At 40.7% G+C, this 13,662-nt stretch overlaps 1 protein-coding gene across 1 annotated transcript in view; it reads right to left on the bottom strand.

Moving 5' to 3' along the window:
• The window catches only part of CC2D1B (coiled-coil and C2 domain containing 1B), a 33,268-nt gene extending 19,904 nt beyond the window's left edge, over positions 1 to 13,364 (bottom strand). Inside the window, exons 1-8 of the mRNA XM_010289886.1 lie at positions 13,299 to 13,364; positions 10,834 to 10,975; positions 6,038 to 6,153; positions 5,165 to 5,284; positions 3,917 to 4,054; positions 1,648 to 1,918; positions 1,042 to 1,166; positions 849 to 924 (exon numbers count right to left, since the gene is read on the bottom strand). Of these exons, the coding sequence (XP_010288188.1) occupies positions 849 to 924; positions 1,042 to 1,166; positions 1,648 to 1,918; positions 3,917 to 4,054; positions 5,165 to 5,284; positions 6,038 to 6,153; positions 10,834 to 10,975; positions 13,299 to 13,364 (1,054 nt within the window). The remainder of the gene's footprint in view (positions 1 to 848; positions 925 to 1,041; positions 1,167 to 1,647; positions 1,919 to 3,916; positions 4,055 to 5,164; positions 5,285 to 6,037; positions 6,154 to 10,833; positions 10,976 to 13,298) is intronic.
• Between the last annotated feature and the right edge of the window lie 298 nt (positions 13,365 to 13,662).

Here is a 13,662-nt window from a genome sequence, read left to right as displayed (position 1 = left end):
TGTTGTCAGATGGAAAGAGTGAACAAGATTACTAATTGACTAAAATATCCTAGTAACAAAAGATGTGCTGAAAAAGGGAAGCAGGTAATACCGTCTATTCAGACACCCAAGTTTCTGGCATTGTATAACAGTGGTTATTTCAGAAGACTACAAAAATATCCACTGCAAAAATCTTGCACTTTTTAAGGCAAGATTATATCATGGGTGAAGTTTCTCTCTAATGCCCTTTGGTGAAGAGTTTATAACTTAAGAAATCATAAATCTCATTATTTATTAAGTAAAATAATCTGGCATTTATTTTCTTAGAAAAAAATTATCTAAGGTGAATTTTAAAACACTGAGTTGCACAGACCAAATTAATTGTCAGTGGTGATACTACATCTATTTGAAAAAAAACCAACTCCCTTACAAGTATAGAAGTACCTTTAATATTGGTTACTTGCTTTAAGATTCAGATTTTACTGCACTACAATCTGTTTGTTAATCTCTTAATCTGAACGTTATGAACTTCAGTTGAAACACATAACACCATCAAATATTACAGTAAACTTTAAGAATGTGCCATTACTCTTTCCCTTCCACTTCAAATACTGGCTGCTATTATCTAAAGTTAGAAAAATAGGAATATTAGACATAAATACCTACTTGCACGTGTAATTCACAGAGAGTAACTTCAATATGAATAATGATATCTCATTTTTCATTAGTCTTGATTAGAACTCGAATATGCAGTAAGCCTCAGACCTAAGTGATCTTCAATTCTTCTTATAGTTTTGCAATCAAATGCAGAATCATTCTGTTACAGTACAGAGAGACTTCTAAGAGTATTTCTGTAAGACAAGCCTTACCCTGAGGAGGTGGAGGCATATTTTGGAGGTCTATCGGCTGTCCGCTGTCCAAAGCTTCCAAGACCACATTAAATTTCTAATGCAGAAAAAACAGAAGATTTATACTTCTTGGTAGCTGACACAATGAGTATTTGACAATTTATATTTGACAAACACAGGGCATGTTTAGCATTCAGGATTTCTTTGTGCTTACCTTGCCTGTCTTCATGTATTCCTTTGCTTTCTCCAGGTCCCCTTGCTGCTTGGCTTTTAGAGCTGCTAATTTATACTCCTTCTGCCTCATAAGTAGTATGGCTCGTGTGCTGCTCTTCTGGAGATCTGCGAGAATGAAACAATGCTGAGACTTACACAGAGCATGCAAGATGTCCATCTATTCCAACCGATTTGCATTCGTCCTCTTTTGCTTTGAATCACAGAGCCATCTGCCAAAAGTCATTTTCCTCCAGTGTCCAGAAATACTACAGACATAATAATCCCACTTTTCCCAGTTAAAAAGAAAAAAAAAAAAAATCTTTTAGTCAGTATCTCAGAACTCTTTGAAGCTTGGGATTCCACATGTCACAATATCGAAGGAGAAACTGAGGCACGTGAAATGTTAAGTGCAAGCTACTGACATGGAGCATACAAGAGCTCTATAACAATGACTCCACTGCCAGAAATTCAGCATCCCACTGACAACTCTAGCTGAAACATCGAGCAAGGAAGTTTCAACATAAACAGTGCTTTGCTACACAATACCAGTATCAAGACATAGCATTGAATCAGTGTTGCAACTGCTTACCCTCTTAGATCATGGTACCTGTTTCCATAGTAGGACTAGAAGCAGCATGACCCTGTAGAGACTCTGATTCCAGATGCTGCATTGCCTCATGAGAGGTCTTCGGCTCATCACCTGCAGCAGACTCAGCTTTACTCTCTGGTAGGACACTGACTGAATCTCCTGAACTCTCTAGCTCCGCTCCCATGCCTTGAGATAAGTGAGAACTCTTTCCTGTTGCAACAGGAGGTGGCATTTCTTCCTCATTGATTTTTTTGCCTTTCTTCACTGCAGCCATCATGGTTTCCAGTGTCTGGCAGAGATGGAATAGCGAAGTCGATAGGCATTTTCATTAAACATATTACTAGCATAAAATCATTAAAACACAAATTCCTTCCCTTATACATGATGGAATCTATTACCCGCACCACCACAAATTGCTGCCCTTTAGCTCCCTATTTTTCCGCAGGGCCTACTTCAGCACTAGTAAGAGGTGTCCAGTTATCAGAGCAACACAATGCAAAGGACTTGTTACCCACCCTTTGTAATTGCAATTACCTCAACACCTAAAATTACTGGATGGCTGATATGGCCCACTCTGTTTCGTCACCAAGGAAGCAATTTATGCCAACTGTAGACAGATTTTATGTCTTTAAAACAAAATAAAATACACTACTCTGAAATGTCACTGTCTATGTGGATTCAGGGAAGGAAGGAGTATGCATGAGTTAATGCAATGAGGAAAGACATTAAATACTAACAAAGGAAATGGACCTTTAGCTGGTGACCTATGGCAAGAAGCTCTCACCATCTGTAACATGGTTTAACTGCTGCTCATTTTTTTTTAAACTCTTCTTCCACCACAAATATTACCTTCCTCAGTATTGTTATTTTTTTTAATTTAAGGTTCAGACAGAAGACCACCAGCCAAAACAAAAGTTTTACTTCTTTCACCTTCCACAGAAACTGATACGGAAGCACAGAAAGACAACAACAACAAAATCTCATCAGTGCCAGAATCACTGCTATTTCTGGTTAGCCACGACATTGTTTGACTTATTAAGCAACAGTGGCAGAGATACTTTGGACTGACTGCATGTGAGATTGGGGTTCAGACCAGTACAGCAACCCACACACAGCTCGCTCTCCTCCACGTGTGGGATGACAGACTGAGTGGAAATGGAATTAAACACTGAGATTAAAGTTCACAGTTCCAAGAACTAAGTACAAGAGATAACTGTACACCATGTGTTGGCATGTCATTTTGCTAATTAAGGAATGGTGAGCTGCGAAGCAAGATCTAGTCTATTATCCTTAGTTACACTGCTTAGGCACAGGGAAACTCCCTACCTTGAAAAATAAAGGAAGTGGCAAACAGCCCACTAAGCTTCATTATTGTATGAAATAAGAAGGTTTGCATATCCCCTCTTGCTCTCTGAAAGGTCGGGTGGTTTCATGTATATTCCTTTCAGAGCTAGCAGGCAGTGGACACACACAGACATCTCTTTTCTTGTGCACTTCCTCCCCTGGATTTGGCCTCAGTCATTCCCTTTGTACCCTAAGGCACCTGGTAGATAGTGAGACATTACATTCTCCCCTCAGTGTACAGTGCTGAGCTCTAAAGCTTTGCACAACAAGACAGAGCTGGCTGCTGTCTGAGGTGATGCAGGAGACCAGAGGAAAGCAAACAGGGAAATAGAGGCACTCTGCCAAGCGGTAATCACCAGGCACTACCAACTAACTACAAGCACGCCACCTGCCTGCAAAGATGCAAAGCTGAAGAAACCACTCCTTGCTGCAATTTTTAATTGCCTTAATGCAAAATCCTGTTCCATTCATTTTCAGTCACAACTAACATACTCAGGGAAAGGTATCACCTTCCTTTGTCTCACAGAACTGAGTTGAAGGTTAGTACCTGAGGGAAGACATCAGTGATGCACTGGAAGGTATACGTGCTCCTGAACTTTGCTTTAAGGTAACACTGAACAGACATCATAGGTCAAATTCAGATCTAGACAGGTGAGTTTAACATCAGCATTTAGCACAACCACTGCCTCCAGCTACCATTAGCCACATTCAACAGAAACAAAGATGATGCACAAAAGACATTTGAAGTTACACTTTATCCATGTATTTGCTACATCAGATTGGGAGTAAGTAACAAGACATGTTTTTAAAGTAACTCAAGACAGCATATTAGAATTTCTGGCCCCTTTCAATAAATTCACACAGTCTGGAAATACTCTGAACTACACTTCAGAGAACCGACTTTGCCTCCCCCCCATTCACATACCTGATGAACCCAACTTACCTTAAGGCCTCTTTCGTATCGGCGTATTTTGCCACTCTCACCTGACTCCTTTGCGTTAGAAATTGCTGTCCTATAGTTAGCAATTCTCTTCTCTATTGTCTGCTGCAGCTCACTGGTAACAGCAGGAAGTGGGGTGGTCTCAGAAGAAACAAAACAAGTCAAGAAAACTTATTTCATCCAACTATATGAGTTTTCTCACAGCACTGAAAAACAAATACTCCTCTTCTACACACACTGCTATTAATCAAGAGTGCAAGGATGAAACAGTCTGTAAAACAGAGGAGCGCTTGTACTACACTAACGGTCCCTGGATCCACCTCTGGGCTTTCTCTCAAAGGCGTAATAGAGAAGAATGGGTGGAGACATTTAGAAAACTCACAGTCACAGGGTAATTGGAGCCATGTGGTTAGGGAGTAGGTGAAGAGAACAGTAAAGTCTCTCAAACACCACACAACTGAGGGTGTGAAGAGGTATTTTGGCACAAATCTTGATGTTTTCTTTTCTTATTTTTAAAACATGCTAGTTTACTCCCTTCTGGGCTTCTTCAACCTGGTTTTACTACAAGAGCTCTTTTTCCTCCTTCTACAGCCTGGAATTAGTTCAGTGACAAAAGCAGCCTAAGCAAAGTTATGAGTAGCTACTTGCAAACACTCCACAGCTACAGAGACCTTTCAGATGGCTACTGATGTAATTATTGCCATTATCTCTATAGAAACGCTCTCAGACCCATTTATTAATGGGCCCAATGCACAAGAGCACTGGAATCTAGCACAAAACAGAAACATGGCAGTAACTGAATAAAGGATCTGACTGCATGAGGATTTCCAAATTAAGCTGAGAAGGCTAATGCCACTGAGAAAAAATCCACAACGATGTCAAAGATGCTGAGTTATAACAAGTCTCACAATTTTGGCACACTGCTCAATACTCTGAGGGGGAAGATACAAACTCTGGAAGCCTGAACTGCAGTCTGCATGATCATATGCATAATGAGGGACAAGACATGCTTGATTCCAACTGTTTACCTCCTCAATTCTATGCTAACATTAAAAATCATCCTCTGAACAAAGCAAAAAATTCACCCGTATCAATAGAGCATTGGTTTCCACAGAGAAGATAGCAACAGCGTAGTTTTTCTTCCATTGGAGGACAAGACCACCTCTCTAGATCCTTGTTGGTGACCCTTGTGTAAGTTGCATGACAACAGTGATTCAGCAAAACTGTCAGGAACATGAAGCTCTTACCTACCTGTGGTTGCAGTTCAGGTTGCTCATTTTCTGGTTCAGCTGTGGATGGCTCCATTGCTATCGTTTCATCCTCACAGCTTCCTGTCTCACCTTCCACTCCCAGAACTTCTTGCAATTCTGCCTAAAGTAAAAGCCAACAAAAGGCTTTTCCTCAAAATTTTCTTTTTCCTCAAAAGACAATATAAAATCAAGTCTCAAGCTCCAAAGCCTTTGGATGGACCTTTAACCCAAACAGAGAGTCTAAACATCTTATATTCTGATCTTTTTTTTTAAGTTTTAATTTTTAAATGAAACTGGTTCTACTTGTATTCACAACAGGAAGCCAGATACCACTCAAAAGCCACACTGCAACTCCAAGATCACCACACAAGTTTGCAAGTACTTTTACAGTGAAATAGCATTCAAACCCAAATTTGCAATTTCCAAAAAGCATCTATTAACAATAGCAGTCAAAACTACTGCATAACTCTCCTTCCTTAAATCCTGCCAACTAGATCACTCACTGAAATGACAAATAATTTCACAGGAGGTATTGCCTCAGGCCAAGCACTACTAGTAAGTAGCAAAAGTACAAGTAGCAAAACGGTGCCAGACATCACTTTAAGAAGAATGTCCCTGGCTGTATTTCACCAGCTGACATGCAATGGGATTCCCTCTGTTCCCCCCACTTCTCTAAGACCCTCACATATATGAATGTTAGTTAGGAAACTCTCTTATTCTGGTGCAGGGGGTTGAATCCTGCAAAGTCTTATATCTAATGGATATTTTCAATATTTTAGCTTCTAACCACAAAATTAGCAGACATTTTTGCTTAATGCAAAAAACCAACAATAAAGACATACTAAAATTTTTTTGCTAGCAAAGTTATGCATACCAACAGGTCTGTATCTTTCTCCAGGTCGTCATCATCTGCTTCTTCCTCCTCATCTTCATTCAGGTCCTTCATACACTCTGCAGCCATTTTTTCAATATGATCCATGGGCAAAGGAGCTGTAAAAAGAAACCACAAGGAGCCATAAACCCTAAGTAACAGTTATGCAGTCACTGGACATAAATTACAGAATCACAGAATGGGAGGGGTTGGAAAGGACCTCTGAAGATCATCTAGTCCAACCCCCCTCCCAAGGCAGGATCACCTAGGGCAGGTTGCACAGGAACATGTCCAGTTGCGTTTTGAAGGTCTCCAGAGAAGGAGACTCCACCCCCTCTCTGGGCAGCCTGTTCCAGTGCTCTGTCACCCTCCCAGTAAAGACGTTTTCTCTCATGTTGAGGTGGAACTTCTTGTGCTGCAGTTTGTGCCCATTGCCCCTCATCGTATCACTGGGCACTACTGAGAAGAGACTGGCTCCACCCTCCTGACAGACACCATTCTGATATTTATAGACATAAAGTCCCCTCTCAGCCTTCTCTTCTCCAGACTAAACAGCCCCAGGTCTCTCGGCCTTTCCTCATACAAGAGATGTTCCAGTCCCTTCATCATCCTCGTAGCCCTCTGTTGGACTCTCTCAGAAGTTCCCTGTCTCTCTTGAACTGGGGAGCCCAGAACTGCACACAATACTCCAGATGAGGCCTCACCAGTGTAGAGTAGAGGGGGAGGATAACCTCTCTCCACCTGCTGGTCACACTCTTCTTAATGCACCCCAGGATACCACTGGCCCTCTTGGCCACCAGGGCACATCGCTGTCCCATGGACAACTTACTGTCTACCAGGAAATTCTAAAGGAGTTGCTACCAGGTGAAAGACAGCAGTGACTTCTCCTCTTGCTTCCCCTTTATTGGATAGTGTCACAGGTAAATGAGGTGAATAAAGGGCAAAGACCGGGGAAGTGAATTTCCAGGAAAAAAACAATACTAGAGAGTGACAGTCAAGGCAGGCAATAAGACAAGGAAAATGACTGCATCCAATAACCTAGCTCGGAAATTAGATCTCAGGGAGAAATAGTGCCTGTTTACTAATATAAGGAGCCTTAACAGCAAAACCATAAGCACTGTGATAGACTAGCAGGTATGGTGGGACACACCAGTGCTCAGAAAGCATGGACACAAAAGAGAAAAATACTGTGGTAGGTTTGCACAGGAATGACATTTAAGACTGTGTAAGAAAGACAAGTAGGACTGGATGAAACAACTGCTTCAAGGAAAAACTACTACAAGTCACCTCAAGCTCCTAGGCTGATTTAAGACACTGACAAGTACTTCTTTGATACTATTTAGAAAAATAGCTAGTAACAAAAACTTTGTCATTATGGAAGACTTCAATTTTCCAAGGAAAAGTTGGAGAAGAATACTATTCTCGGATGTTACATCAAAACTGTATTCCTCAGTTAAGATAAAAATCAACGGTGGCACAACAGAAAATGAATGTAAACTGTTGATGAATAAATCTAATTAGAACTTTCTAGCCATGAAAGGGAATTACTAGAGCAGCCTCTGTCCCCAGCAGGAAGAAATATCTGAACTATTTTTAAGCTGACACTAGATATTTATGAAAGGTATTTATGACATGATTGTCCACATTAAAAAGGCCTGGACTCAGCATCCTTGTCAGGTCTTTCTGTTCCTGTGTCCTTTGTCTCATGTCAGTTTATTACCTTAATAAAATGTAATTCATTCCTGGTGTAGCCCCTGACTGACAGAATAAATTCTGACTCCACATGGAACACATATGGTCCACATCCATCCATCCCTAAGTGCCAACAAACTATTTCTTTTTTTTTAGTTACTCTATTTTGAGTACTCTAGTTCCCAAAGATCCAAGTTAGACCAACAGTCAAATGCACGATATGCAAACACTTGCATTGAACATCCCAGGCACACCTGCCAGTAAAACTTCTGCTCACATTTTCTTTCAAAGCCAAAAAATATGTCATGGTGTGTATTACAACAGCACATACAGCCATAAATCAGAACAAAGTTCAAGGCATTTACCAAAAATAGTGCTGAGCTCAAAGAGTTCCCAATCAAACTACAACTCACTAAATCACTGGAATTTTGTATAGGGTCTACATTATGCTCGAGACTCCAACAGTTGATCCATTTTCTCAATTTCTTAGGCACAAGAATGCCTCTCTCTCTCCATCTCATGTTAAACTAGCTATGTATTTATCCTTTGAATCTGATAATGCATATTAACATCAATTTTAGAGACATACTGAACAACACAAGCCTTAAGCCAAACTACTGGCTATTAACATGACAAGCAAGGAGGGACAGCAAACTATCCACGTGTGAAGACAGCAAGAAAGGAAGACAAGAAAATCTTTCTACCTTGAGAAACCACTTGTTTCATATATCAAACACCACTGCAAAGTCACACTTGGCATATGAAAATAGAATGCTCCAAATCAAGGCATCATACTTGTTCTGATCTCAAGAGCAGCAGCAGAACACTGGCACAGACAACTGCTAAGCAAATCAGAAAAAGTGCTGTTTCCTCTGCCTCCCTAACTACACTTCCGCATTTTCTGCATTGCTGTCTCATGCCCATGAGATTTGCCCTCTTCCAAATCTTTCTTGGCTACTTTATCTTGCAATTTCTCTTCAAGCTTCTAGTCTTCACCCTGAAAACTCTACTTAACTCCTCCTTGCCGAGTTCTCATCTCTACTTCACGCTGTGCCAACCACATTTTCCTTAACTATCAACATATTCAAAGGCAACTGGTTGTACTTCAAGGGTCAAAGTGTTCCTTCCATGAAGTGCCACTAGAGGCAAAAAAGCCAACCAAGCCTCCTTGGATGGTTGGTTCAGCTCTAATCCAGTATGGCAAGTTGAAGCTACAGTTTCAAACACCTGAGTGACTGACCAATTGGCATTTATCAGTCACAGATAGAAGAGATCTCTGTACTTAAGATGTTGCAAAAGTACAGCTTTTGCTGCCTGCATCTTCAAGCTAGAGGGAGAGATCACACACTCCCCGCCCGCCAAGAACTCTAGAAGTAAAGCCAGGAGTCAATTATTGCACCTTGTGCTCAGCCAAGAACTGAGCACTGGTATGTATTGGACCGAGTCCTTTTTTTCTGTCCTTCTCCAGATAGGATCGTTTTCTCCCCTGCCCTTACTGAACCCTCCTCCTCTCCAGGCACCAGCCTGCATCCTGCTCCCACCATGCACCATGTCCCCATCACTACACTGTACCAGTCCCATGAGAACCCAGTGCCAGCTGTCCAGTTGTTCATCTTCCATGAGCTTCTAATCTATATACTCCCAATTCTACCAGGAAAACAGAAATTATTTTGGAAAACAGGTTTATGAGCCATAACACATATCTTTAGAAGGCATAGTAAATGTTAATTTTACAGTTTCATTTCCCTCTTATGAATAGAGAGACCAAAAAAAAACACTAAGGGACATGATCAGGGCAAGAAAGAAGTCAGCACTTGAAAAGCTGACAATTCAAGCGCTCCTGACATACACATTCATCCTCAAAACACTATCCTGCATGTTTTAACCATGAGTAACCTAGTCCAATGGCAGAAGTTCTGCTATTGTGCATATTAGCAAAATTACGCTTACTAGCTTTAAGGGTTTAATACAATCTTAAAATCTGTAAAATGGAAATTATTTAGAATTTAGCTTTAGATACAAGCACCTCCTCTGTCTCTCAGCAATTACAGTGTTTAGACTATCAGTTTTTCCTCAATATTTTTAAATTCTTAATTTCCCTGCTGCTCTGTGTGAAATCCCTTCAAATACTACAGGCAAATTACTGCAGAGCTGCAAATAAGGCTGTAGTTACACTAAGCCTTCTTTCCAGCATCTGCTCACATACCTGTAGCAAGGATGGGCCCCATTCTCCTTGTCCCATCTCAACCACTTGCTGCCACCCCTCTCTTGCAGCCACAGAAACATTCAAACAGGCAGGTAGCAAACCTGATCAAGGAACTGATTCAGCTGAAAACCTAGCATAACAACAAAAACTTATTTTTATAGATTGGTTTCCTGAACCAGCTCACCCTGCAGTTCTGTAAACATGTACACCAGCTTAGAGGTAGAGCACGCTCACTCGAGACTGTCCCTCTCAGCAGCAGCCTTGATTTATAGTAGATTACCAGGTGAAAACACCGCATAGCTGCATGCGAGTGCTATCAGAAAAAATTAACAGATGCTTAAAATATTAAGAATAGTAAGAATCCATTCCAAGAGACACTCTAACCTCCTGCATAACACAAGCTACAGGATCCTCCCAGTAATCCCATCAGTTCCAGGATTTCCCTCTTAAAAGGGTATTCAATTTTAGTTACAGACTCCAAGCAACTAGAAATATAATTCTCATTTGGTAAATTCAGTCTTTAAACAAAAACAGAAGAGCAACCAAACAACAAACAACTCACCCTCCACAGGAAACACAATTTCCATTTTGAGTTCATCTAGCACCTACTGCACATTTTTATGACTTCATATGCTAAACAAGCATCTCTTAATTTAGTCATTAAATTGGCTAGGCATCATATAGCTTTTTCCTAGGTCTACAAGAGCATAGACAAAAAAGACCTCTTACCCTTTTTGTGGAGTAACAACTTAAACCTTTCAAAGTAAAGGAAAGACTAGTTGCAATTTCAGCTTCTATCAGTGATGAAAAAACATTTTAGATCAATCAGTTATTTGTAAATAGGTATCTTTAATAAATTATTCAAATTGTCAATAAATAAAATCCAGATACTTTAACTTACTTTTCCCTTTTGGTTTTGATTTCCCTTCTTTCACCCTCGCTCCTGTGATAGCGGCAAGCTCTGCTTCTAGGTCTCCATCATCCCCACCATCCTCTGCACTCAGCAGCATCTCTTCAGGATTGAAATCTACAAAGAGTCCCAGCTGGAGCCAAGGGAAAAGAAAAAATTTTTAAAAATTATAAAATACTGCAGCTAGAACAGAGATGACACTCAAAAACATCACACTGCATGGATTATTTTTAAATGTTCATGCATTCTGGATTCTGCTCACTTTTCTTAAAGCTCACTATCATACCACTTCTATTACCAAAACAATGCAAACCCGGCACCCATAACTGACATAAGGTACGTAAACCTTAAGCCACAAGTACCCCCTCTAAAACTCTAGACAATCAACAATTTCTTAAAATCAAGCCTATCTAATAGCCTGACATAACGTAAAGTAAAATTATGTCTGTTACACTGAGCCTCATGAAACAGACATCATTAGGGAAGTTCAGGGCAATTCCTGTAACAGCTAAACTAAAAAAATATTCAATCATCATTCACACAATACATGTCTGACACACATACACTGCAGAGATTTCACCCTTATCTCTCAGAATAAGCTATATTTACACACATAGAACTGTTCTGTACTTCGCAATACCTCAGTTTGTAAGTCATAAACACATGGAAAGCACATGCACACACACAGAGAAACATAGCTGTTACAAACCCAGCAATGCCTACACTACACTAGAGAAAACAACCAATTGCATGGAACAGATCATCATCTAACCCACACCATCTCAGGGAATATTATTAATAACAGTAATCAGAATTTTACAGAGTAGTGGGGCTTATCACTCAGCTGTTGTAAAATATGCCAAAAGACCTAAGTATCAGAGAAATCTCTGAGGTCTTAGTCTAAACGGTAATCTTCTAAGATGCCATTTTATCACAATTTTTATGTTGCTTGTTAAGATACTAACTGGCCCAGAAATAACATTTTTATTCAAAGTATGATAAGCTTTTTTATAAACATGAATTAACTGAATTAGATTCATCATATGAGGTAGGTGGAGTAGCTTTCCTCAGACTTCTTCAAAGCACAAGCCCCTGTTGTCTTACTGGTCTTCACATGGCCAAGTACACAGCAGTTCAGCTTCTCTCAAGCAAAGGAATAAAAGTCAGTTGTCATTATTACAAGGGTTAACAATTTTCTCCTGCCCCAGAGGATCTAAAGTGCTGCCAGCAGCTGAAGCGGCCTGTCAGTTTATCAATAGTGTGAATCAGTAATAAGAACTTTTTTTTCAGCCCTGCAAGAACTGAGGTGCTGGTGGCTACTGCCTTAAAATATTTTGTGGCCTATTTGAACCCTTTTATAATCCCAAAGGAGAATGTGAAATATAGCTGAGAAACACTGATTCCAAGGATCATGAACAGTATTTGAAATCTGCAGCTATTTGTTTACTAGCCCTGCTCCTGCCCTTGACATCCTGTAAGGCACCAGGCAGGCCAGTTAGCCACCCTCTGCCTTATCCATCTTCCTTCCATAAAACAAAACTAATACATTTGCAGTCTTGGACAGAATGGGAAGAAGGTCGTGACAAAATTTAATTAGGAAATATTTATAATGGTGATCTAAAGATTCAAGTTCTATGGAACATACATACACCTTTTATCAATGTGCAAAATGGATCAGAAGCAGACGTGATCTGTTCATTACCAAACTGCAAGTGTAGGAAGTGAAGCGAGGGTAGTAGTCCTAGCTCTGAGTCTCTCAATCTGTTCAGTAAGGCAAATTTCCAGTGAAATTAATAGTATTAAAGAAATGTTGAATAAAACAGAAAAAAAGTTCTGAAAAAAAATTGTAGAGAGTATGAAAACAACCCCAACACATGGACACATCTAAGCTCACTTTTAGCTACAGGAGAGGGACATAGACTTATCAGTCCATCTGTTGTAAGAAAAAATTTTTTTTCCATTCTATACACAGGAAATTAACTGTCCCTGGTGTAGCACCTTAAGGTTCTTCTATATGTGCTCCTGAACTTGTTATTTGATATTCTGGTCCTCTTACTTCTGTTTTCTTAGAGGTATAAGAAAAACCCTCTGTATAGTCAGTGAGGTTATTATTAAATCTCATACAGCTGGGGTAGGAAACTACTGTAAGCATGAGTCATGAGGTCTCACGCAAAGATTACAGCATTACAACATTGTGTCTTCCCTGCCAGACCTCTACTGCTGCATTATCAGGTATCTAGTTTAAGAAAAACACGCTAAAGGAGAACACAGCAAAACAGGCACCACACAATTTCATTTTTTTCATGGTCCTGCAATATCTTATTGATGCATGGGAGATTCTAGCAGGAAAACAGCAGCAAGCGATCAGAACACGACTACCCTCGAAGAGCAATAGGAGTAGGAGGTTTCCCTACCTGTTTTGCAACCACAGCTCCCTGGCCCTTTGCCTTCCTTACCTGCTTTGCAACTGCAGCTCCCTGGCCCTTTGCCTGAGGGCTTTTTTTAGGTCTTCTGCCAAGCATGCTGGTTCATGAATTTCAGAGGATTGTATCTCTAAGGGACTGAGAGCACATGAAATTGAATGTCAGTACCCTCGCCTGTATCAGCGTACCGCGAATCAGAGCAGGCTGTGCCCCAACCTGCAGCTTCTACCGGCACTCCCGAACACCAGCCACCACCATGAGGGAAGGGGGGGCACACACCACGTAACACACTCCCCAGGGCCTAGGCCCGTCAGTGCCGCCTTGCCCCGGGCGCAGGGAGCCCAGCTCGGCCGCACCCCTCCCTCCCCCTGAGGCGATTCACACCCCCCGCTGCCCC

This window comes from Phaethon lepturus, unplaced genomic scaffold (genome assembly GCF_000687285.1).
Source record: "Phaethon lepturus isolate BGI_N335 unplaced genomic scaffold, ASM68728v1 scaffold5666, whole genome shotgun sequence".
Classification (NCBI taxonomy): Eukaryota; Metazoa; Chordata; class Aves; order Phaethontiformes; family Phaethontidae; genus Phaethon; species Phaethon lepturus.
The sequence above is the reverse complement of the archived record's forward strand: the minus strand, read 5'-3'. Positions and strand labels throughout refer to the sequence as shown.